The sequence below is a fragment of the Amblyomma americanum genome, chromosome 10, assembly GCF_052857255.1.
Source record: "Amblyomma americanum isolate KBUSLIRL-KWMA chromosome 10, ASM5285725v1, whole genome shotgun sequence".
Lineage (NCBI taxonomy): Eukaryota > Metazoa > Arthropoda > Arachnida > Ixodida > Ixodidae > Amblyomma > Amblyomma americanum.
In genome coordinates, this window is record NC_135506.1 from 135,126,613 (window position 1) to 135,153,258 (window position 26,646).

The following is a 26,646-nucleotide window of genomic DNA, read 5'->3' on the forward strand; positions in this document are numbered from 1 at the left end:
GAGGAGCGGGTCTCAAGCTGAAGCCCTCTAAGTGCCAATTCCTCAAAAACGAGGTGAAATACCTCGGGCACGTTGTTTCAGCTGACGGCGTGCGACCGGACCCTGAGAAACTAAGGTGTGTCTCGGATTATCCATCCCCGACTAGCGTCCGCCAGGTCCGGCAGTTTCTCGGCCTGATCGGTTACTACCGAAGGCACATAGAGGAGTTCGCCAAGCTCGCTAAGCCGCTTACCGCCTTAACAGCCAAAAATGTCGCCTTTCGCTGGGACTAAAACGCGGAGGATGCTTTTGGGGCCCTGAAAAGGAAGCTAATGAGTGCACCGCTGTTGCGCCACCCGGATTTTAATTTGCCCTTCGTTATGGCCACAGATGCGTCAAAGTTCGCAGCTGGTGCCGTGCTATCTCAGGTTATCGAGGGCAAAGAACATCCCGTTGCTTTTGCTAGCCGACAGCTGAGCCCCAGAGAGCAAAAGTATGGAGCTACGGAAAGGGAGTGCCTCGCCGTTGTCTGGGCAGTAAAGCACTTCAGATGCTACCTTTACGGCCGCAAATTCAAGCTAGTCACAGACTGCCATCCTCTGAAATGGGTGATGAGTGTCAGGGACCCTAGCTCGCGACTCGCTAGATGGAATCTACACCTGCAGGAATACTGCTTTGAAGTTGAGCACAAGTCAGGAAAGACACATCTGAATGCTGATGCACTCAGCCGCACAGCTGCCGTGGCAGCTATAGATGAGTTTGTCCCCGTAGTCGACCCCGCCGAATTACGCACAGAGCAGTGCAAAGATCCTGACCTGAAGCGAATAATCAAAAGCTTAGAGGGCGCACCGTCTCACCCCGAACAGCTAGGTTATTTCATTGGCAAAGACGGCACCCTGTGTCGGCGCACGAGGCCAACCAGGAAAGGGAGACCAGAGAAAACCGCTTGGGAGAGAGTCGTCATACCTCGGTCGTGGACAGAAAGGGTTCTTCGCGCGTTTCACGATGCGCCATGCGCCGGTCATTTTGGCGTAGCGAAGACACGCAGGCGTGTGGAGCGTTTGTACTTTTGGAGTGGCATGCGACAGGATGTTAGAGACTACTGTGCGAAGTGTCATTCCTGTCTCGAAAGAAAAACACTCAAGGGACGAAGACCAGCTCCAATTCAGCCGTTCCCTGAGGTTTCGGCTCCCTTCGAGCGGACAGGTATGGACATAATGGGCCCATTGCCCACGACCCCTTCCGGAAACAACTACATATTAGTATTTGTCGATCACCTTTCAAAATACGCGGAAGCGGTAGCACTCCCAGATCAGAAGGCAGACACGGTTGCAAGGGCATTTGTCGAACAGATCGTGCTCCGACATGGACCCCCGAGGCAACTCTTGACAGATCGGGGAACGAACTTCGTTTCGCAGCTAATGAGGAGAGTTTGCGAGCTGCTTAAGATCGCTAAGAAGCAGACAACACCGTACCATCCGGCTTGCAACGGCGCGGTGGAGCGACTGAACCAAACCGTGGCCGGGTTCCTGTCGCATTTCGTTTCGCGCGACCAGCGGGACTGGGACTTGTGGCTCCCGTATGCAATGTTTGCCTACAATTCCGCAGCACACGAGAGCACGGGCGAATCGCCATTCTTTCTTTTCTACGGCCGAGACCCGGACCAACCTAGTGAAGTGCCAGAGGGCCCCCGTCGTGTCCCATACGCTTCACTGGACGACTATAAGGTTGAGCTAGAATCGCGCTTGCAAGTGGCGAGGGACATCGCAAAGGAGGCCTTAAAGAAAGCGGCGAAGCGCAGGAAGGAGGTGCACGATCGCAGTGCTAGAGACGCGCCGTTTGATGTGGGGGACAGCGTGTACATTGAAAACTGCCAAAGGCAGATTGGGCTAGCTCGTAAGTTCCAGACGAAGTGGAGAGGACCGTGCGAGGTTGTCGAGAAGCTTTCTCCGGTAAACTTCAGAGTCCGAGACGTGAACCGGCGCTTGATAAGAATACACGCAAATCGCCTCAAGTCGGCACCGGTTCAGTATTCACGAAATGAGGAAAGGGAAAGCGCGGATTTTGTTGGGGACAGAAGTGAAGCGGAGCGCGCAGATAGTTCGCAAGAAACGCCCTCTCCTGCATTTGTTCGGCAGGCGCCAGAGGTGACGGCCGGAATGCCACCGGATTTACTTCATGAATTGCTAGAAGAAGAAGAAGCGCGCGAGGTTGCCGCGCAGATAACGCCAGGAGAGGCTCCTGCCACGAGCCCTCGCGAGTCCCAAAGCAGACAAAGGGTCACAGACTTACTTAGTATGACTCATGAAGGCCGATATCCGCTGCGAAATCGGAAAGCTAAGTCGGACTAATGGCGTAAACAGAGCGGAGTTGTGAACTGGTTAGAATTGTGTAATGCCGCAGCTCATAACATTGCTATGTGCTTATGTGTTAAGTTATCGGAGTTGGTAGTTAAACATTTCTGTCATTAAGTAACACCTTCACAGGAGAGCATGCGGAGCGCATGCAGAACCTGCCCTACTTCCTTTCGTTATCTATATTTTTTGTCTGTGCCGTGATCGTGCTAGAAGTGGGAGCTCCTTTGTAACTGTGGTAAATTTATTTCGTCCAGTTTGGACTAGAAAGGAGAGGCTTGGGTGCTGAGTTTCATGTTTATCTGTAAAAGAAGATCAGTGCTGCCCCTGGAGACGCCAGCGGAGGCATATGGTGTTGTGCAGTGGTGTTGAGTGCAGCGAAAAGTGTTTTGTCGGACGCACTGTGCGAGGCGATTCAGAAAGACAAGGGGAGCTGCATGGACTCAAATGTTCGGAGAACATTCTTCTGGAGGGTGAGCGAGTGTGACGTTCCTTGTGTGTGCTACGAGTGTCCGCGTTCGACGGCGCGGCGTAGACGGAGCCCCCAGCGGCGGCGAAAGCACAACCGTACCCCCTTTCATGTTTCTACTGTATATGGCTGCAAGCAACTTGAGTGGGATTGCTTTCGGGCCTGCCGCCGTGGACCGCACGGAGACGACCAGAACGAAGGGGTTTAAGCACAACCGGACCCCCTTTCCATAGTGTCGGCACGAGACGAACGCCGCCGCCGCCGCGGGGAGACGGGCGTTATCTTCCCCAATTGCCGTGGCCGTTCCAGGGCGGCCTCGTTTCGGCGGGCCTGGCCCCGTGGCAAGACGGCGGGCATCATCAATCAACCCTTCCGAGCACATCCCAGGACAAGGGACCACTTTCCCGGCCTTTTAGTGACCTCGCGTTCCGGCCTTGAGGGGCGAGTGTCATTTGATGGAGAACGGAGGCCGGTGACCCGCGGGAACCGACAGCGGGCCAGAGCGCGCCTTACCACAGCCGACGCTATGCGCTACCTCGAAGACAACCTTCTTTCCCTCGGACTCAACACGTGAGGGGGGCGAGACCATAAGTGCGGTGGTGTATTTGTGCGCCCAAGTGAAAGCCCTAGGCCCTCCCCCCCCCCCCCCCCTCAGGCGTGGGCGTCCTCACCCTAGGGAGTGTGGGATAAGAGGATATAAAAATCGACAAGGAGTACCGAAGAAGGACGCTCAGGACGACATCGTTCGCCAAGGGGGCCTTCAGCACCGAAGCCCGACGGCGCGCAGCTTCTGCCAGCAACCGTTCGAGCTCAACTCCGGAGCCCCTCCATCGTCTCCATGAAGTCGTCGGCACGTAAGCTCGGACGCCCCAGCCTCTGATGTATAATCATAATCATGTGTAATTATTGAATATATCTATTTGTTTAAACTGAGCCATACGGTGTCTCTTTGCCTCTCCGTCCCGTGTGGACCTGCGCATTATGGGGGGTCATCACATGGCTTAACCGGCAGATACAGAGTTGCTGCATATAGGCTCCCAACGGAGTACACGGGCTATACTGCTGCTTAAGGAAGATGTGATGCTGTACCGTCGAGAGAGCTCGGAATCACGCGGGGCGCCCACCTGAATGGCAGCCTCCTCTCCCTTGCGGGACGCAAAAAGTTAGCGCACCGCAACGCACAGCTGGCCAAGATAACTACGACAACTGACCAGCGTAAATAGCTTGGCATCGCATTGATTTTGCTGATTTTGCCCAGGTGTAAGTTGCCCGAAATTCACCGACTTGTACCTAACATTTAACAGGCGAAATTCACGCATTTAGTACGAAGGCTTAATCATAGAACTCTCATTTTTGATGCCAGAAAGGGGTTTCAAGCTAGGATTATTCACGCAATTTTTTTTCGGCTTAAAGCTGATCATTGTCTGGTAGGAAAATATACTCGACTTAAAGGCAAACTGAATACACTTCTAAGCGTGGACGCTTTGCTTTACGTATCACTCCGCCGATGGCACAGAGGCAAGCCGCTACGCGACTGGCTGAAGGGCACTACACGCGTTGGTTGGATCCTCCTACTTTCGGAGGTGAGTTGGAAAAAAAAGGTTTGGTTTGGTTTATGAGGGTTTAACTTATCAAAGTGACTCAGGCTATGAGAGACGCCGAGAGAAGGTCTCCGAAGATTTCGACCACCTGTGGTTATTTAGCGTGCAATGACATCGCACAGTACACGGGCCTCTACAATTTCACCTCCATCGAAATTCGACCGCCGCGGCCGGGATCGAACCCGCGTCTTTTGGGCCAGCAGCCGAGCGCCGTAGCCACTTTGCCACCGCGGCGGCCATGGAAAAAAAAGGCGGAAGACCGGACGTTTAACTGCATAGGAAAATCGGCCGCACAGGACAACCATTCCAAGTTTCTAAGAACGTTTGGAGTGTGTAGATCGAGTTCCCCCGGTAAAAAAAAGGAGCTCAGAATCCCCTTTATTAACCTTTACTGCATCGTTCTTCATCTTAGTGACCTAGGCAATGTGAGGTTGTGGCAAGTGCTTGAAGTAAGCGATTTTTCTTCCCGGCGCTTTATTTCACGTGAGATGGCTGATAACAACGCGCGTCAGTGTTGTTAATTTACTTGCGAGCCAGAGCGTAGACTTCAGCCAGCCTCATGGCTTGTCGAATGGTGCAGACAAATCAAGGGCATGATAGCAGCATCTAAATGCTGTAATTCACTGCCAGACATTAGCCAGCTAAATTTCTAAATGATAACTTGCATTTTAGAAATGCTAGCATTTCGCAAACACCTCTTTCAAACTCACCCCCACCTTCTGCAAGAGCTTAGGAAGCGCACAGTAGTCGCCTTCGTCGACGCTCGCCCCGCATAGCTAAACGCGGGAATTCGGGAAGCTTGTTGCCCCGGCACAAATTCACTTTAGGGCAGCGCAGTGGATCCCAGAGAAAAGCAAGAGAAGCAGAGGGAGGTTAGGAAGTTTGCGAGGGTAAGGCAGTTGCAGCTGGCACAGGACTGCGTAGATTGTAGGGATCTAAGAGAGGCATTTGTCCTCTAGCTGGGCTGATGATGACGAATACGAGAGTGATGAAAATGCTGAGGGCGTGCTCGTCCGCAGCTTGCCCCAGGTCGCTGTCGTCTGCTGGTGCCCGCTATGGCGAGCTTTCACTGCTGCACGTTTCTGCACTTCTGCACAGCCTTCATGTGCCTTCCTCAAAAGCATAAATTCTTGGAAGAGTCGGTTCAGGTTTTAGCAGAAACGAATCAGCGAAAAACGAGACAGCGGACTTGAAGGCGGAGGGTCTCGTCATGCTCATCTGTTGCTGAGCTAGTCGAAGGGTTGGAGGCCGCGGGGTAGCATAGCCACCAAATATTTACTCCTAGTGGAGCACCGAGTACAGTTCGAGTCTCCAGTCACTGTTTAGGATTGCGAACATGCAGTGGCAGCACTGGTCTACGCGTGTCTTGGTCACTGCACGTACTTCTGCCTTTACAGCGGCATCTGTTAAAGCTCGCCTTGCCGGTTCCAGGGAGTTGCCGGTTCCAGGGAGTTGGCGTAGCACGAAGAAATGTCAGGAAGAAATTTGAGCGAAAGAGGCAGCAATGCTGGTGCGCCGTGCACACTGATTCGTCAACATGCAATGATGACGTCCGTCAAACGCCACGGTGCCAGCCACCCACCACGGAGCCCAACAAGGGGACGGGACAGCAACTTGCACGCAAGTCCTGCCCAGGCCAGCTGTACACCTCAACTATAACCAAATATGATGAAACCCAGGGTGGTTCGCCACACAAGGTTAACCCTAGCCGCCCATGAAGAAATGAAAAAACTAAGAAACGGCGAGGAGAAAGGACAGTAGTCTGAAAAAACATAGGAAAGTAAAAGATGTAGAGGAGGACAGGAAAAGGCGACTGCCGATTTCCCCCGGTCGGGTCAGGCCGGAGGTGCCGTCTACAGGAATCTGGGGCCAAAGTGGTGTGTTGCCTCCGCCGAGGGGCCTTAAAGGTCCACACGCTCGGCATCGGCTCAACCACCAGGATGCCCTTTTCCCCGGACACGGCGATGCCACGCACGGCGAAACGTGAGTGCTCGGGTCCGTGGTGATGCACTGTTCACCATCAACCCCTTGCGGGGATGTCCCTGCGGATGCTCGGGAACCCGCGGTGTCGCCACACACCGTCGCGGTGCCTGCAAGCTGCAGGCGCCCCCCTGCGGGGTCGTGGTCAGGTGTGTTCTTTCTTAAATGATACTGACAGTGATATTGTTGCACTAACGGAAACTTGGTTGCACACAGCCTTAGCGGATAACGAACATTTTCCCAGTAACAGTAACTATAACATATATCGCTATGATCGCTCCGGTAAAAGAGGTGGTGGTGTCCTTATCGCCGTCAAAAAAGCGTTTCGTTCATTCCACATTATTGCCGACTCTTCGCTTGAAATAGTCTAGGCTACCTGTACATGAGCATCGGTGAAGGTACTGGTTGGTACCTGCTACCGTCCGCCTGATTACTTCCGCTATTCGAAAATGCCCAACTGGACTCATTTACCTGGTTGGTGACTTCAATTTTCCTCAGATTGATTGGTCACATTTGTCATGATCGTGCCGCGCCTCAACAAAGCTTATCAATATTAGGTTAGACTTTAATTTCCATCAAGTGATTAATCAACCCACTCCCGGTTCAAACATTTTAGATTTAGCTTTCTGCAATGCGCCTGAAACGATTAATTAAGTCTTAATCCTTGACGGTTTTAATGATCATAAGCTCATCTATCTACAATTTAATGTCCCATTAGCATTTAGACATCTTGAATCCGGGAAAATTAGCCAATAGAATAGAGCCAGTTATAAGGATATTAATATTGCTCTTAATGATTTTTTTATCCAAACGTTCCTGCCCTCATTTTCGGATAGGTCTGTCGAGCACAACTGGGTACTTTGTAAGAACATGATCTTTAATCTAGTTTACAAATATGTTCCCTTGGTTTCTATCTCAAACGATAAAGCTAAACCATGGTCTCCAATAGATCTCTCCGTCGTCATCGAAACAATAAAAAAGCGTTTGTACAGAAAGGCTAAGTTTGCATCTACATCGGATGCTTGAAAAAATACAACGATTGTCTGAATTCTTACTGTTCGACCATTCGGGCCTCAAAGAACAAATATTTTTTTGATGACCTACCCGGCCTTCTAAAATCTTATCCCAAAAAGGTTTGGCGTGTGATATCTCCCGACAGTACCACCAACCAATTTCCATTGTGCAATGACGACCACGTACCGCTTTCGGAGAGTAAATGTCCCCTAGCATTTAACAGATATTTTTCATCAGTGTTCACACGTAACATCATTCCAACATACCCTTTGCTCCTGATCATTATTTGCAATATATGGCCCCTATTACCATTACTGCTGAGGGAATCGCTCGTCTCATTGAAAATCATAAGGTTTCCTCAACCGTTGGTGTTGACAACATTAATTCTAAAATATTGAAAAACACTTTTTCGATCTCCAGCGAAATTATTTGCCTCATCAATCAGCAATCATTATCATCTGGTTTGCTTCCTACAGACTGGAAAATTGCTAAGATCGTTCCAGTGTTCAAAAGCGTAGACATAAATTCACCGGAAAACCACCGCCCCATTTCGCTAACCTGCATTTGCTGTAAAATACTCGAGCACATCATCGCTTCCTACATTTACTGTAAGCTGGAGCTAAATTCTTTCTTTTTTCCTAATCAGCACAGCTTCCGGAAAGGTTTTTCTTGTGGCACCCAACTGCTATGATTTACGACTGACTTGCATTTCAACATGGACGCTAACCTGCAAACTGACTATCTTTTTAGATTTTGCTAAAGCCTTCGACCGCGTTGCCCTATACCGCTTGTTCTCAAAAATCTCTGCTCTGTGCGTATATTCTTCAACACTCTCATGGCTTCGTAACTTTCTTTATTTTCGCCAGCACTTCACCACAGTTAATAATTTCACCTCTACACACTGTGATGTAGCATCTGGCGTACCTACAGGCAGTGTTCTTGGCCAATTATTGTTTCTAATATACATTAACGATTTGTCCACAGACGTATCTTCTTCCATACGACTCTTTGCTTATGACTGCATCATTTACCGTCCCTTTAATTCTATAGATGATCGCTTCGCTCTCCAAATTGACTTGAACCTCATTTCAGATTGGATTGGTGCAATAATGGCAAATGATGCTAAACTCAACTAAATGCATGGTTATCCCTTTCACCCGCTAGCGTCCTAATTCTAATTTCTCGTACTCCATTGATGGTATTGTAGCGTCTCGGGCGCCATCTTATAAGTATTTAGGTGTTCGCCTCACGGATAATCTTTCATGGACCAAGCACATTCAATTCATATGCGCCAAAGCTTCAAGATCACTTCGGTACCTGTGCCGAAACTTGCGAAACGCCCCTAATAACGTGACAAAAGTGGCTTAAACAACTGTGCGTCCACAACCAGAATTTGCTTCACCTACGTGGTCCCCTTATCAAAACTACCTTATCAACACGCTTGAAGACGTACAAAACAGAGCCGCTTGTTTCATCACACAAAAGTACAATCCCCATTTCAGCATCACTAAGATCAAACTTGATATCTCCCTCGAACCATTAGATATTCGTCGCTCCATCGCTCTTTTATGCTTACTTCATATATATCTACAAAGCGATAGGCCATCTCCTCTGCCCCTTGAAGAGCCTTCACGCATGTCACACCGCCTACATAATCAGTAAAGCATTAAACGCATATACGGAAGAACCCAAGCCTTGAATTCATCTGCACTTCCACGTGCCATCGTTCTTTGGAATGACCTTCCCGACAGTAATGCATCTATCTTCTATCACCAACCATTCCAAGACCAGTTGCACGAACATTTTCTTTAACGACATTGTGTCTTTTTATAGACTGTTGTGTCCCATAAGTTCTTTTCCTCCTCGTTGCTAATGTATTATGTTTAGGTGTCTTGAGCAGTTTCAACAATTCGCATTTTTATTATTGCTACTGCTTTTTCTTCAAATGTGTATTGGGTACACGCGATGCATTCTTGCTACGTTTTATGTACTCTTTTGTTGTTCGCGGCGATGTGTCTTGTCGTTACGATTTTCCCTGTATAATTATAATTGTTTTAACTTTTTTGCCTTGTACCGCGTGTTGTATTTAACAAATTGTTCCTATCGTACTTAATCCGTTATTTTGCTTCCCTTACTCAACGCCTTCTGTGCCCTGTAAGGTATTTTGAATAAACAAATAAAGGAACAAAACGGTTTAGTAATTGGGTAATCAATTAGTTTACCGAATTAATTAGTTTATATATTGAATTGCTTCCCAGATTAAGCGGTAATTTAATCTTATTAATGAATTCCTTAATTACTGAAAAGTTTTTAACGGATTAACGAATTAATAATTTAATACTTTGATGTGATCACTAGACGTTCTAGCAACGGGACTGACGTCTTCGGATGTTGTAGAACCGAAGTTAGAGCGAAAGGAAGACTGAAACGGCAGTGGAATAAAGAAACGAACACGCAGCAACATAATGGGCAGCAGCAAAATAAATGCTTTCACATTACTGCACCTAAGGAGGCGTAAGTGCAACCCTAGAATTTTTTGTGACACGGTACTGCGGTTATTTTCTTCGATTGGGAAACGTTTGGGTGAGTGGGCCAGACAAGTTTCAACAGCTGACTTCAAAGAAGAACCACGAAAACTTGCAGATGGCATATACATGGAGAGCTCGCACATATTTGCTGTCGTTCCGCAGTCTTCCAATAAACTTCAAAGCTGGCGATTCCGCTGAGTCGTCATGATGGCCGCAGCGCCAGTTGCCAATCAAGTTTACGAAGGCTGCTGCTTGAGCGGATATGCCAGCGCTTTCCTTCCTTGTGGCGGATTTCTGATGGGCAATCCGGAGCGGTATCTGAATTCGCGGAGGGGAAGGAACTCCAGGAACCATGGTCCAATCAGAGCTCCGCATGGGAATCCAAATCGCCCGTTGAGGCAGCTCCTTGGTTTCGCGCGGCAAGGAAACTTGCTCCGGATCGCCGGTCGTAATTCGCCATTGCCCAATGAATACTCGGACTACATGCGAAGCACCGTATGACCGGGCCTTGGCCGCTGCTGCACACATAACAAACTAACGTAAAAACGCAAAAGTGAAACCCAGGGTGGGAAATAATGAGGAAAAAAAAAGAGGAAGTAACGCACGGGGTGACACAGAGAGGTGGCTCCCAGATGAAAGGGAACACGTTTTCCGCATTCAAACAGTTATCCCTCCAAGTTTCAATCGAATGAAAGAACGCTCTTTCCACTCTCCTGAGCCGCTTGGACGCGACACCGTTGAGGTTTCCATTCAGCGCAGCACCTGTCGTCGTCGGCGGCGGCATGAGCGAAAAATCCCCAGAGAAGCAAGGTCACCCGCCTGCCAACTAGGTCACCACGTGGCATTGCGACGTCACCATGCCCATCCACAGTGTCAGGTGGCAGTTAAACTAATGACTGGCCGCGAGAGGTCGTGCATGGGTGTTACAAGCCGTGGCTGCGTTCGAAACGGCCACCTGCCTGGGCAGTGGCTCGATGCTTATCCGCTGCACCACTGCGCCAGCAAGCGTCGTGACGACTCCAAGCCGTCTGCGCAGGTTAAGTAAGGAATGACCAATTCCGCATATATATATATATATATAGGCAGAACGTAGGCGACAGAGAAGGCGCACTTGAGCTGGAGGCATCTCCAATGCTAACTCATTGCACTCTGAATTTCAGGTTAGGTGATGGCGAAAGAAAGAACAGAGTCCGTTTCTGCAAGGTGATACGCAGACAGAGGGAACCAATAATGCTACCGCGTCATACCATTGAGGCCGAGTTTAAGTGTCCTCCCAAGTTTCGCTACGGGCCCATAATGCTCATGAGACGTTTTGAAACGCCAGGCACAAGTAAGAATATAATCCGTTCTTGGGAACGAATTCGCACTTCTCTTCCGTATGCATCGATTTGCAGAAGAATTGCAAAGTACATTATGGATAGAATTCTTAAAATGACGTAGTAAGGGACAGCGAGTGGGAAATGCATTTGCAATTAAAAAATTATCAACTATACCGCCTTGTAAGTCGTCCTTCGTCAACCGCGCCCTGTCCAGTGGCCGAGCATTGACGGAGTGACGCGTCAGAAAAAGCCGCTTGTTCCCACTCACCGGTTGCATTGTTGTAGCAGGTCTGATGCAGTTTTCCTGAGAACAGCTCGAGCCCGATGATGGCATAGATGATTATGACGAACACCACGAGGAGAGCGATGTGAAGCAAAGGCACCATGGCTTTCAGAATGGAATTCAAAACAACTTGTAAACCTGAGGAGGAAAAAATAAAGGCCATCAGTGCAGGTCTGCACTATCCTGAGGTGCCTACTGTATGCATTCGAGTGATCTGCCTACACAATCCCCCTTTTTTCTTCGAAGGCACCGCACCGATCCGTGATGATTTTTGTTTAATTATATATCATTTAACTTCTCTTGCCAAAACGACAGCACCGCCTAATTTGAAAACTTGAGGACTAGAATGCTCGAGTACTTTCCATTCAATTACCATGTGGGATTATATAAACACGACCCGCTAGTCACCTAAATCCTGCCGCTAAGCCCAATTAACCCACCTTAATCCACCTGCCAATCCACTACCCAGCTTATCCACTTTCTTGTGTGGGCCCACATCCAAAATATTGAGGTCCTATGGAATTTGTGGGACTGGACCAAGTTTTAAATACTAGCATATTCTTTTTAACAATGCGGCTAAAAAAGCCGCCAAGTTTTTTTCTTACGCATGACAGGGGATATTTGTCATTTTTGACGTGAGTGTTGGAGTCATAAACGTCGCTAGTCCTACGCGACACATCAACGATACAAATAAGAAAATTAAAAATTTCTACCGCTTCTCCTCACCCTTCAATACCTCCTGCCCCCTATAAATTTAGGCATCGCCCGTTGCATTCCCTACACAAACAGTGGTGTAGTGCTCAGTATATGCCGGCTTTCATACACTCAGGACTTGCCGCGCAGTAAAGGCAAACAGGCTACAACAGACGCTTAGATATCTAGTCAACTTTTTGGACGAGTACTGCTTTCACAAGATATATTTCAGTTATTTAGCTGTTGAAATTTCTCAGTCGGTCGATGTAGCTGCTTAACAGCCAGCTGTTAATCCCTACTACACTACGTATAACTCTAAGACAAACCTAATAGGCATTGCAACGTGCTTGTCATGGCTGATTATCATCGCAAGCATGTGCTTTTTAGGCCTATTCCATAGTAATTATCCTATCCCTCAACCTCGCTTAGCGCTAAGCGATCGCCATAATGCATTCATGCTTTGCACCTCAAAGCCCATTCTCACTGGGGTGTTCCAATCCTTTTTCTACCTGCAACAGTTCAGTAACAACTGTTCAGGAGAGCAAGCTGCCGGGCTATTTGGTGAAGCATGTTGTTTAGAAGGCAGCGCAACAATATGGTCGAGGGACTGAGGAGAGGACACAAAAATACGTTCACGAACGCTACTCCCAACTGTTATTCTTGCTGTAGTAAAAGGCATATAGAAGGGAATGGCGATCATGCGCGTAGAGAAGGCATAAAACAACGCATCAGTGAAGCAAACAAGTTAATAAAAACGAATCTAAAAAAGCACATTCAGCAAAATATACGTGTACAGGGGTCCTCACTGCACCCACTGCAGGGCAAATGCCTCTCCCCCGTCTCTCCAATTAACCGACACAACGCTTCGACAACTGTCTGATATGATAAGACTCTAGAACGAGCGTCGTCTTCCCATTACCGCTCTTGCCAAGAATCGTGGCCTTCTCTAAACTTGCCCTACACGTGCACGAAGCAAGGTGCCCCACGTGATTCGCAATAGTGTCCTCATTTTCTACGTTTTTGGCATGCTCCAGTAGCCAGTCACTAAGCTTTGCCCTAGCATCACTGGTTGCGCCGGCGGGAGCTGCAACAAGAAACATGGGATCGCCTACGTTAAATTGGTCATAGGTGTGGTTTACAGCATCCCCCTCTCATGTGGGGCTTTATACGATGGCCAAACTGGTCGCTAATGAGGTCACTAGTGCGAATCTCGTGCGGCACCTTGCTTCGTGTGACAGCATATGTAGGGACATTTTAGAGAAGACCACGATTCTTGGCAAGAGCGGTAATGATAAGGCCAGGCTCGTTCTAGAGTCTTATTATACCAGAAAGTTGTCCGAACGTTGTATCAGGGACACATCTGTACACGTATGTTCTGCTGAATGGTTCTTTTAGGTTTCTTTTTTATTTACTTGTTTGCTTGACTGATGTGCTGTTTTATGCCTTCTCTACGCGCATGATCGCCATTCCCTTCTTATATACCTGGTACTACAGCAAGAATAAACAGTTCGCAGTAGCGCTCGTGAATGTCTTATTGTGTTCTCTCCACAGTCCCTCGTCCGCATTTTTGCGCTGCCATCTTCACAGCAGCAATAACTGGCCGCAGCCTTCACGCAATTTCGACAGGCATGCGAACATGCTAGGGCACAAGACAGTATACTCACTTGGCACTCCAGAAACTAGCCGCAATGGCCTCAAAACTCGGAATGCACGCAACGCCTTAACGTCAAAGCCTTCCCTCATAAATGCGGATAAGGCTGTACTGATAAGACTGAAAGAATAGAGGGGCAAAGAAAAGACAGGAACCATCAGAAATGCTGTCTGCAAAGCACAGAAAGGGCAGATGAGCCCGAACAATATTCTCTACAGCGCAGCACGTTCAGGAGCCGCGTGTCTGCATCTACATGTGAGTAAACTGGATGTTCCACACGAGCCGACGCAGCTGCATGCCCCAGTTGCCCAGGACAAACCAGCACTTTTCTCATGCATTGCAGTTCTCTGTCCTGCGTCCGTGGCGTTGTTTTAAGATTAACTATGCAAAACCAACTCTCGGAAGTTCTTTTCGGTTTCCTCTTTGGGCACTCTGGCCTCACACTTTCCGTCCTCAGGCGGAAAACAACGCCAGGTTTTTAACAACAGCTAGAGGAAGGACGAACACCTCCTTCATCTAGACGTTGTCTGAAACGAGGCTGTTTTCCGTCTTTCGCTCGCCTGATCAGCCTCGCTGCAACGCTCCTGGCCGGTTTCTCACTCAGTTTGTCGGCCCCTCGAGTAGACCTCCCAGTTGTTGCCTCGAAAGCGATGGCACGGTGGGGGATTGGTCAGGTTTTGGTGGAGCGTTAGCTCGTATTACGTCGTTTTTCTTTCGTGTACATTAAACGACATTGTAAGTACATTGCTTCATAGTTTTATTTCAGATCAAAACCCTTCGCACTTTTACAAAAAAAAATAATACTATATTAAGTTCAACATAATGAAATTTCACCACTTGTTGACAGTTTTCTGGACATTAAATATCCGTGGCCTGCCCAATACTAGGCAATAAAGTGTCTGCTACACAGACACGTATGTCACACAAAAAAAGACTCTTTCCTCAAGGTAATTTGCTGGGCGAGTTGGTGGCGATTTTCCACGACTGCAAGGCGAGGAACGGGTATAGAAGAAGGAAACACTCAGGGAGACAACACAGCGCTGCGTTGTGTCCCCGAGTGTTTCCTTCTTCTATACCCGTTCCTCGCCCTGCAGTCATGGACACCTTTCTGGCAACTGCACCTTGCCAAATCGCTACATTTAGTAACAGTGACATCAGCGCAGAAGATATTTGATCTCTATATATGCACACTTGGAACACACGATCAAAGTGGGCATGTTAATCTTACCAACAGCTGTCTCTTAGGGACCTGCAGATTTCATTTCTCTTCCCCATCAGCAAAATTACGTCCACTGACAGATGTAGGCCTCTCCCATACCGCTCCATTAACCCTGCCCTGCGTCTGCTGAAGGCGATTTCATGCAGGCAAACTTCCTGACCTCATTTGGCCACCTAACGTTCTGCGCCACATGCTACCTTGCCTTCTATCCGAATCCACTCCATCACACTTAACGAGCATCGGCTAGCTTTTCTTCGCATTACGTTCCCTAACATAATGAAAAAGGCTTTGCGTAATGTAAACTTTGCCATCCAGGCTACCTACTCCTGCAGTGGCTTGTAATGCTTTAGAAAAGTTCGACAGAGTTTTGCGGCCAGTGGACATTTTATTATAAACGTAGGCCTTGCTGCGAACGTGGGCAGACTAAGCTGGTGGCATCGGTCAGCGACAAAATGCAATGTCGAAAACGAATGCCGCCACTGCTCGAATATTTTTTTGTTCCTGAGCAATATAATTGCAACTCACTGCATCTCCCGACTGTATGTCCAGATTAGGCTCCGTGTTGTGCCTGTTGGGTCGCAACACGTCGTCGGCGTTGATGTGTGTTCCCATTTAATCAGAGCTATCCTTATCCATGCGTTTACATTTATTTCCCAGAAAGATTCCGGCAGGTTTACAGGCAAAAAGTTGTTCCACAAAGCTTTACAGGGCCACCAACAGAAAACAGCTCAGCGCCTCCAGAATACACTCCTTTACATAACAAGAAACACCGAAAAAAAAAGGCTATTGAAACCAACAGGCACGTTTCTAAACAAAAAGCAGAATACATATAACAAGAACCATGTTCGCAAACTTTTTTTTTCAAGTTTAGCGCTACTTTTTGCGCCCCCCCCCCCTAACAAAAAAAAAATTCTACCTTACCAGGCAAGACAGTGCTTTGCTCTGTTGCTCTAACTCAGTGCATTTTAATTTCCACCATTATCACATGCTGCGGTCAGCAGTAATTCTATCAAGCAATAATTGGCCCGTGTAATCGAAAAAGTATAAAAGCTTCAAGGAAAACTGACTCATACTCACCCTATGACTACAATTATGAAATCTAGAAAATTCCACGAGTTGCGTAAGTAAGCACCTGGGTGTAACAGGAAGCCGTAGGCAATAATTTTCATAAAGCATTCGGCTGTAAATATCACTAGAAATATATACTCCACTTTTTCCTGAAAAATAGGGAAAAGAAGAAAGCGGTAAACAATGGTCAGTCGTCAGTGAGGACACGGACAAAAACGTGCGACATTGTATAGCACTACAGAATACAGCCGGTGACTTGAGACTTGTTTGACAGTCTCAGATATGTGAAAAATTCAAAGCGCTAAGGACGGGACAAGCGAAGGAGACACACACATCAGCGCTCCATTTCTCCCGTCCTTAGCGCTTTGAATACTTGTCATGCACCAACTGACCCGGCAGGTTCTCCTCTCAGATATGTAAACGACAACTTGGAGAGCCCAACTTTGGCACAACATATCATTTTCCTGCTTTTTTTCTTGATATTAGAAACTTGTTTATTCTTACTTAAGGAATACTTCCAGCTTTTGTAGAAAGACCTTTAGCAGGAGCAGGTCTTACAGGCAAAGAAAACGCGACAAGATAACGCCAACAAACAGCATGCTTGAACAAGACGAAGCGTCACACTAGCCAAAAATGCAAAGAACAGGGGAAAAAAAGAAAAAGTGTGCGGCGCAACTCACACAGAGGCGCCCTTTATTTACGACTAACGAACCGAAAATGCACCCTGAAGAGTATTTAATTCCATGACACAAAGAGGCACAAAAAGGCATGTAATGTAATGTAGCCAGAGATATAAAACTCAACGCCATTTCAAGGGACATGAATGCGTAAATTGCGCGCAGAAGGAAAAGACGGAAATCTCTGACAAAAGTACCAAGGCAAGATAAAAGAAAAACAGTGGACAAAGCAAGAGCAAAAGGCGATAGGACTCTAGATGACAAGTTTCTGCCAGCATGTTTTGTTGTTTGAAATGATGAGATAGACATTAGTCATTAATCCCCGCTTGATATTCGCCGCCGACCGCAATAATTTATAATTAAATTTCTTCTTGACCATGTTTCGGTCTCTGTTTCATCGACCGAACTTTTTCATGTCAAGTGCAGTTGACTTCTTGGTCACGTGAGGCGCCAAAAAAAACGCCACTAAACCTCTGATACGTCGTTACTTGTCATTCAAGCTAGGGCTAGGGTTTAAGTATTATAGCGAATTAAAACTACATATCAGCGTTTACATTGCGGTTTTTGTGCCTTACGTGATCGAAAAGCCAGCTGTACGTCACACCCATCGTTCTGTTGAAGAAACCGAAACATACCGAGAGGTGAAATAAAGTTATAAATTATTTCGCGGTCGGAGGCGAAAACCACGCGGTGATCCACGTATTCCAATCTCTAAAGCATCATTTGAAGGAAGAAAACAAGGGATTAAAATTGGTTGTGAATGGTCGTTTAAAAGAAGGAAAAACAGAGAAATGATTACCAACATTTAAAAAAAAAAGTGGTTCTAAAGCATCTATGAAAAGTGCTAGAGTGTTGGGCACCCCATGAAAATTACAAAAAGTTGTCTTAATTATAAACACTGTGCAACAGGCAAGCACCCCATATTTATGGGCTCAAAGTTATGAGACGCAAGCCACGATGGGGCTTGGCCAGTAAGCGAAAAAGCTCAACTCGGGTTTTGTGCGCGGATTCGTCGTTCTATTCTTTTCCTGCGTTTTGCTTCTTTCGAATCCACGGGGATGAACAAAGCGAGAGTATAGCCACCGCGTGCTCATCAGTTCTCCTAAACACCCACCATCACAGCAATAAACTAGCGTGCGGAAATGACGATAGAATATCTACTCGCGACAATGATTACTGCATATGATTACATTTGCTCCTCTGTAAATTTGGTGACGTGGTAAATTACTTTCGGGCAGTAATTTCGCAGCAATGCAGTTAATTACTTCCTTTATAAGGTTATTTCTGAGCCAGCGAAGCGTCGAGCTCTCGTTAGGACGAAAACGTAGTATGTACAACACGGGGTTGCCGTCATCTAAGTGAGCTGGTCGGTTCATTTTTCGGCGCCCGCTTAGGAGCTCAGTAATTCTGCAGCGCAGTAAATTAACAAATCTGAAAGGCTGGCTACAGCAGTCAACAGTGTACAAGCTGCATACGAAAACCACGCAGTATAATTTAATTTATCTGCACGTACACGACGACGTTCTTTCTCCCAGTAGATTATGATGACGGTAATGATTAATTTCAATGGTGAAAGGGCAGCATGACCAATGAGTGCCATGTAGCAGGGTATTTTTCATCTAATGGAGTCAAAGGTCCACTTTCCAAACAGTTGACCCCAGGCCAGACTACAGCTTTTACCAATTAGAAACAGGTGGGCAGCCAGCGGCAGTGAGAATCGAACCCTGAACCTCGTGCATAGCATCCGAGGTGAGTTCCGAGTAGGTCATCAAAGGTTCAGTCTACTCTTCTCGCCGCGACAGCTATCATCGAGGCCCTTCACTCTCTCCCCAAACCCATCTTCGTCGTCTGCGCGTGCAGCGGCGTCCGGCTCGCTGCGGGCCACGTAACCGACGACGCGAACAGACTGAACTCCGGCGCAGTCCGCATCAAACCGCCCGCTTACAGCTGTAGGGTTTCCACCATGCATGCCACGCTTTCTAGCAACAGAAGCGCCGTAGAGCGGATCGGCCGCGGCATAGATCCTTGCAGAGCAGCCCCAGCAGATGGCAGCACTGGTTGAAGCTTTTCCGCACACTTTCCCCGAGGTTCGAGGACAATGATATTCTTTGGCGCTGCAAACATGCAACGGCAGTTAAAATCTCTGACACTTTTAACGCGGAAAAATCAGACCACATTTCTGTGAGTTGCTCCTCGGTGGAAACGTTATCGCCGTCAGTCTGAGTGCCCTGCAAGACTTAGGCTTATCCCATACACCGCTGATCTACAGTATTCTGCGTCGGCTGCAGCCACTTCGTCTCCGCATACTTCGTAATCTCATCCGTCGACCCATCTGACTCTCTGCCGCACCCTGCTGCATTTGTCCTTGCACTCCGTTAGCCCAAGGGACAATCGGTCATCTAGCCTTCGCCCTGCATGCCCTGCCTACGCCCATTTCATCATCAGCCTGGCTGCATCTACTGGAGGAGAAAGGCCTCTCCCATCCAATTAACCCTGCCCTTTCCCAGCTGCGGCCACCGTATCTTCGCAAACTTCTCAATCTCATCCGGCCATCTAATTTTCTGCCGCCCCCATGCTACGCTTGCCTTCTCTTGGAATCCGCTCCGTTACCCTTAAGGACCAGTGGTTATCTTGCCTTCGCATTACATGCCCTGCCCAAGCTCACTTCTTCCTCTTGATTTCGACAAGGATGCGATTAACCCGCCTTTGTTCGCCCACACAGTGTGTGCCCGCTTCCGGTCTCTTAACGTTACACCTATCGTTTTTCGTTCCATATCTCAATGCGTTGTCCTTAACTTGAGTTGAACCCATTTCGTTAGCCTCCACGTTTCTGCCTCGTAGGTGAGTACCGGTAAGATAGAGCCGTTGTTTAGGGATATCGGTAAAATGCCATTCATGATCTGAGATAACCTGTCATATGCTCTCCACCGCATTCTAATTCTTCTAGTTACTTCCTTCTCATGATCTGGATCAGTGGTCACTACCTGCCCTAAGTAGTCTTATTCTCTTGCGACTTTCAGCACCTAGCTACCAATTTTGAACTGCTGTTCCCTTGCTAGACTGTTGAACATTACTTTGGTTGCCCGCATTTTAATATTTAGGCCCACCGCTCTGCTTTGCAGTTCATCTCTTGACTGAGTTAGCAAGGCAATGTCATCAGCGAATCACAGAATACTTACGTATTCTCCATTAGCTCTTATCCCCAACTGTTCCCTATTCAGGCCCCGGAATTGGCGCATATTGGCGAGGTCATGTGTCCCTGCTTGACGCGCTGCCTGATTGGATTTTTTTGCTTACTTTATGGAGGACTATGGCCGCTGTGCAGCCGTTATAGGCATCTTCCAGTATTTTTATATACGCCCTGATTCCGCGGTGCTGGCTTGACTGCTGAGGTTTCCACTGAGTCAAATTCTTTGTCGTAATCAGCGAAGTTTATATGTAATATAAGGTTGTCCTGATTCTATTAGCGATTACCTTAGTAAATAGCTTGTAGGGCTTGCGCTGCTGAAAAACAATGTCACACCAACTTGCCCAAGCTTCTACAGTATCTGCATCGCTGTGCTCTACTCTCTCTCTCTCTCATTAACGTTCTGATTGCATTGGCTAATGTATAAATTTGTCAAAAACTCTTCGGCTACTTTAACTATCTTATCAATATTGCTAATGAAATTACCCTCCTTGCCTCTTAACGCATACATCTGGGTTTTTTTTTTTAGATGTGGCTGGTTTCCTGTGGCATGCTCGATTCTCTCCATATTAATCTTCCTTTTGTCGGCTACCTTGCGCTTATATATTAACTTCGATAGCTCTGCTTGTTCAATTCTGTATGTGAGGTTAGACATCCTCATGTTTTGGCCCTCATGCCCATTCAGCCTCTTATTAATCCCAGCACGAAACAGGTTTAATTAGAGAGATATGTAAGAGACCTTTGCCCTGTAGCGGACGTATTCAGCCTTATGTTTATATCTCAAGCAGGATGCAATTAATACGCGATTGTTTCCTCGTCCTGTGTGCTTCATTCATGTCTCTTAACTTTACGCCTACATAAGATAAAACAATAGCAAGCATCAGTTTGAATATATTTGGCGGCGTGGCAGGCGGTATGTCCGAGGCGCGGATTAATGGCAGCCAAACTTGGGTCTTTTAAAGAGTTTTCGGTGTTGCTCTGCTTCAGTACTAAATTATGTCCGGCCGTAACGTCCAGCTGCTTCCTTCACTGTTGCGGTCCGTTTTCTACACTCTACGATAATAAATGACTAGGCCGAATACTCTACTCTTTCTACATGCCACCTTAGTGTTAAAGGGGCACTGAGGACAAACTAAAATTTCCTGTACCGATATATTGGCGCATTGTAACAACGAAAAAAATGGAAATCGCTTTAGCTTCGCATTAAGAGTGGATCGCGACAGCTTGTTGCAGCACTGCCAGGGAGTCCACGGAACGTCATCGCCCGTTCGGCGCGACGCCTTGCCCGTTAGACAAATCGCTCAGAGACTCCAGGAGGCCTCTCAAAGCAGCCCATCCACCGCCTGAAAAGATCCCCAACGGGCTGCAGTGACGCTGCCCCCTGAATTTGCCGTTGTGCATCTCCGTTAGTTGGTTGGTTTTTGAGGAAAGGCGCAGTAGCTGTCTCGCATAGCGGTGGACGCTTCAGCCAAGCAGTGAAAGAAGGGAGGAAGCTGGTAGTGGTAGAGAAAAACATAAAAAGAGTCCGTAACGGAGGTCTGCGCCTACGTTAGCGTCGCATTCGTTGACCACAACAGCACACAGGCGCCTTCATCACAGGCGCTCGGGCGGTAGGCGTTCCATGACATCGCAATGGTTGGCGCACAGAGGTCCTATCACCGTTGCGTGCCTGTTTCAAGTCGGAAGAGGTGGCGAAAGGTTGCACCCGGGCTGCCGCCCGCAGGGACGAAACTGTCGTTTTATCACCGGGCTCCGCGTCTGGACAAGTTGGCCTGTTTAACGTTTTGTCTATCGGTCCTCCAAATTCAAATCCAAAACCCGTGTGCGATGTCAGTGCACGTTAAAGAACCGCAGGTCGCCGAAATTACCGAAGCCCTCCACTACGGCGTCTCTCATAGCCTGAGTCGCTTTGGAGCGTACAACTCCATAAACTCACACAAACCCAACACGTTAACACCACCTATTGTAGCTCGGCGCGAGCTATTCGCATTTGCTTTCATTTCTACAATATAGATGACGCTCCATTCCACAGCTCATGGAAGTCAATTGAAATGCTTTATAGGATAGAACACGATTTTTCTCGGGTCCCAACTAAAATTTGCATGCTCATAATTACTCATGTACGCATCAGTACACAAAGACACTTCACGATGTCGAAAACCACAACGCATTCTCTAGGTCCACTTTTTATTCAGTTCGAAGCAACGAGCCTTCGTTGATGGTTTGATGTTTTGGAAGGCGGGATCGTGCAGGGGTTTGGTGGCCTGGTGTTTTGCGGATTATATATTTTTGGCACTATTTCCGTGCAATAAAGAAAAAAAACTGCCTTTGTACGGTGTTCTGCACATGTTCGCCTCGCAATCTGAAAGACCTTGGTTCGATTCCCCGTACCTCCACGTGACATTTTATCTGGAGATCCTCGTGTTTCGCGTTAAAACGCCAACAACGACGGCCCACAACGTAGACAACTGCTTTTGCGCGACGCTAGCTCCTCAACGCTACCGCGTTATGAGTACTTGCATGGCAAACAGAGTTGTTGTTGAGCTAAAAAGCTTGGATGCCTTCTTAACCCCATTTTAAGGAAGAAAATGGGATAGCATTTAGGTTGCCAGCGATGGTGTCTACAATCAGCGTGTAATGCTCTTCTAGAAATTTTCGCGTCAAAACTGTGGTTGGAACCGGTTTCACTGTCACAGGAGATTAGAAGAAACAGCACCACTATTCACCCAACTCTCCCACTAATCCACCTTAATCAGTTTTCGGTGTCGGCCTACTTCCAGAACTGTGAGGGTGCTTTGGAATGTTTTGGGTGGGGAAACCTCAAAATTTTGAGGCTCCTCAAATATTCAAATTTGGCGACACCTTATGATTGATCCACTGGTGGTCACGTGGTCTTGACGACTTCATTACTCACCCGGCCAATAAGGGAATTTCTTGAAAGAGGAGCCGGAATATTGTTGCGAGACAAAAACCTAAAATCGATTTAAACATGAAATACGGGTGTCGCCACCACCGGCTGTTTTCGCCAGCAGACTGCGGACACTAAGAAACATTTCTGGCGCGGAGGCCGGGGTACGCTGCCATTGCTTACAAACGGTGATCTTGCGTTTCACCTCACGAGCGCCAATGGAGTAGCCGGGAAAAAAATGGTACATTGGTAAATCAAATTCTCTCGCAAATGAATGCCTCTTTTGCCACCGGACAAACGTCAACACAGCCAGAAAGAGGCGCAAAATTATTTTTGTTATAAGTAATAAAAATTGCATGGAGTTGTCCAATACATATCATGTCACTGGTATTTCAGAGGCTGTAATGATAAACCGCGAGGACGTAGTGGACTTATCTAGCAGATGAATAAGGTGGGCTGTAGCTATGCACTCGGAGTTGTTTCTTCACCCTTAAACCATGTCGACAGCTGAGATCATATGCAGAGTTTTCATTCTCTGATCTGCGTTTCGGTTAGCACTCGTCCGACCCTGTTGAGAACACCACGAAACAGCCAATGCTGCGGTTGTTCACGCCTTATTCATGGCTTAGGACGAGGCATAAGTAATTCTAGGAGGGAAACAGAGGCGAGAGTTAAAAACGCGCTCCCGTCCGAACGAGCCCGGCGACGTGGCTGCGGCAGCAGCACAAGTGGAAGTCATGCGGGTGCTAACGGGTCGCAGTGTAGGAACGCTAATGCGCCTGGCGGGAAGGTACGTTTGCGCAGCCTGCTTTGTGTCTTTTCGCGGGGCTGCGCTTGGGCCTGCGTGTCATGCAGCGAAGAAGGGGAGGCACAGCGACTGCTCTCCTTGCAAGCGGGAGGAGGGAGCAAACAGGGGAGCCACTAAATGGTGCTCGGCCGCTGTTTGCTTTGGCGCAGCCGCCAACGGTGGCCCGAGTAAAAGGAGCGGACTGCAGCGGGGTCGAGGGCTCCCGAGGACAGAGACGCGGCTGAAGCGCGGCTGTGCCCTGTGCCAGCCCCTTCCTGCGACCCCGCCAAGGTGCTTCCGTCAGCCATGGCACAAAAGGAGACGAAATAAATGAACTGCTTGCACAAGCTTCGAAATTCGTTTAAAGAGCAGAATTTCGCACATTTTTAGAGCCGTGGGCTGCGAAACGCCGTGAAGAAAGGTGTTCTGTGGCGGCCATCATTACCCGCGGTTGGCTACGGCAGCAGCAGAGCATCGGAGCGAGTTGGCGCAGCTGCAATAACCCACTGCATGCATGGCGGCGCATCGAAGCTTTCGCTGTGTTGGACCTTAGAGCAATGATGAGGCGCCTTTGGCACCTCCCGCTTCAGGCTGCAGCGATTTCCGGCTTCTCGCCCACTGACCCACCCGGCCGGTCAGAAATTTTATTTCTTTACCGCTCCCTCCGGGCTCCCGCCACTCGCCATTCTCTTTGACGGGACACGCCTTGGCGTTTACGCGCATTTATGGAAGGTATGGTGCTCCAGCGTGGTCGTGTGGATCTCCCTCTGATGGCGCAGGGACTACGCTTCGACCCTCTCGCGAAGTGAGCCGATTAGGCAGCTTGTACGCGAGAAAAACCGGTTGCGTGGCTGCGGCTCTGTCGTAGCCACGTAAATAAACCCAGCTACGGTACCGGTTAGAAACACGACATCTGAGAAGACTGTTGCAGGATTTTGTATTTCGCCTCAGAGCGCAAATTGGCTGAAAGCGGCTGCCACTGAGGTCATCAAGCAGAATGGAGACAGGATGCGGCCATGAAAGTGCGGCCACCATCGTTTTCGCCCTTGAGCCTGCATCGAGTCTGCGCCTAGAGGGGAGCGTTGCGGCGGTCGGGGTTGGCTGACGCATCGCTTTATTCGTCTTTCTCGGCGCACCCTTTGGTGCCCCTCATTGTCCGTGGCTGTGGGCGCTTTGGGCCGCCGCATAGCGCGCGGGAAACGAGCGGAGAGCTAGGGATTCGGGGCGCAGCTGCACAGCGTCCATACTCTCAGGTGTTGAGGCGTTTATGCTTGTCCCGCAAGGATCGGTTCGCGAAAGCTTACCTTTTTTACAGGCGCGGCTCTTAAGCGCCCGTTCCAGGGTTTCGTATCCGCATCGTAGTAGTAATTTGGAGCAAGAGATGGGTGCGCTGCCATGGAAACCACTACAAGTGCGGTTCCTGAGGAAGGATGAGGATGTGAGAACCGAAGAAATGCGTAGCCGGAGGGTGGTTATCATGGAAAGGGGCGGGTATGGTTTATGGGGGTTTAATGTCCCAAAGCGACTCGGGCTATGAGGGACGCCGTAGTGAAGGGCTGCGGAAACGTGCCCTGACATCGCACAGTACACATTCACCCCCATCGAAATTCGACCGCTGCGGCCGGGATCGAACCCGCGTCTTGTAGGCCATGAGCCGAGCATCATAACCACTCAGCCACCGCGGAAAGGGGCGGTTATGGTGAGAGCGTAGGAATGTGCAACACGAGAACCACCTGGGGTACCGTGCAAGGAGACCGTGGCGAGAACGGTGTGCGTAAGCAGAATACCTTCCGCAGGATAGCAACCGTGAAAAGAGGAGGGCATGTCGAGAGCGGTGGAATGCGCATCCGGAGGACGGGGGGCATGGGAAGAATCAGTGGAGTGGCTATCGTGGAAGCGGGAGGTAGAGAAATACCTCAGAGGATCTCGCGTTGCACAGTGGTAATTGCAACGCTGCGAGTTTTTCGCTGGCGAACGAGGAATGAAGGAAGAGTCGCCGCGGATCATGGGGCGAAACGGAACCGAAAGAAATAAGAGGAGGAAAAAAACGAATAACGAGATGAAAATGAAAGAAAAAACACATGGCATCGGAGCCTGGGAACATTGTGCTTCGTACACAATTTTTGCAAGTCTATAAAAGCAAATTGTCGTACGCTGGATGTTTCGCGCCCCCTGAAGAAGCCTTGCTCCCCATGCCAACTCCATATACGCCGTGGAACGCCCTAAACAATGCATTAAATTACATTTCAAGAGCCGTCCAAGACATCTTGCCTGCGCTCTGAAGAAACTGTTGGTGCTACGATTAACTGTTCTTGCTGTAGGGGTGGGTTTTTTGAAGACTTAAAACAAAGAAACAAAAAAGAGCTCAGCGATCTCTTGATATCGGCATTAGAACACGGTTCCGAATATTCTAGGGCCGAAGGGTATTGGGGCGGGGGGGGGGGGGGGCGATATCGCTGAACGAGGCTCCCTCAGTGAATACGGAACGTATCAGTTAATTTGCCTCCTCGGTCGCTGTCTTCTGTTTCATAAATACAAAACCCCAACAGAATAGATTTTTTTTATGCACTTCCTTCACTTCCATAATTTTCCCTCACTTCCATCCTAAACTCAGCTTCCTTTTTTGCTTTTCGCTAATATCTTCCCCGATATCTCTTTCCCTATTACGGGGTAGCAAAACCGGTACCTTTTAAGAGCGTGAGCTCTTACTACTTAAGTTAGTCAACGACGTGTCTGTTTGAAATGGTCAAATTGGCCAAAACAGTAACCACGCGACCGCACTATATCACATAGCAACAGTGGGCGCGTAGAGCCTCAATTGATAACTATACTTTCGTTTTGCTATATATGTGCCAGTACAGCGACCATTCAGGTGGGACCCCCTCCCTCCCCGCGACCACCATTTGCATAAAATTTGGGGGTCACCCGT

The 26,646-nt window shown here is 48.4% G+C and overlaps 1 protein-coding gene across 1 annotated transcript in view; it reads right to left on the bottom strand.

Moving 5' to 3' along the window:
* The window catches only part of LOC144106446 (muscle calcium channel subunit alpha-1-like), a 605,267-nt gene that overhangs the window by 254,259 nt on the left and 324,362 nt on the right, over positions 1-26,646 (bottom strand). The window contains exons 5-7 of the mRNA XM_077639259.1: positions 16,168-16,307; positions 13,885-13,991; positions 11,513-11,665 (exon numbers count right to left, since the gene is read on the bottom strand). Coding sequence (XP_077495385.1) covers positions 11,513-11,665; positions 13,885-13,991; positions 16,168-16,307 — 400 coding nt within the window. The remainder of the gene's footprint in view (positions 1-11,512; positions 11,666-13,884; positions 13,992-16,167; positions 16,308-26,646) is intronic.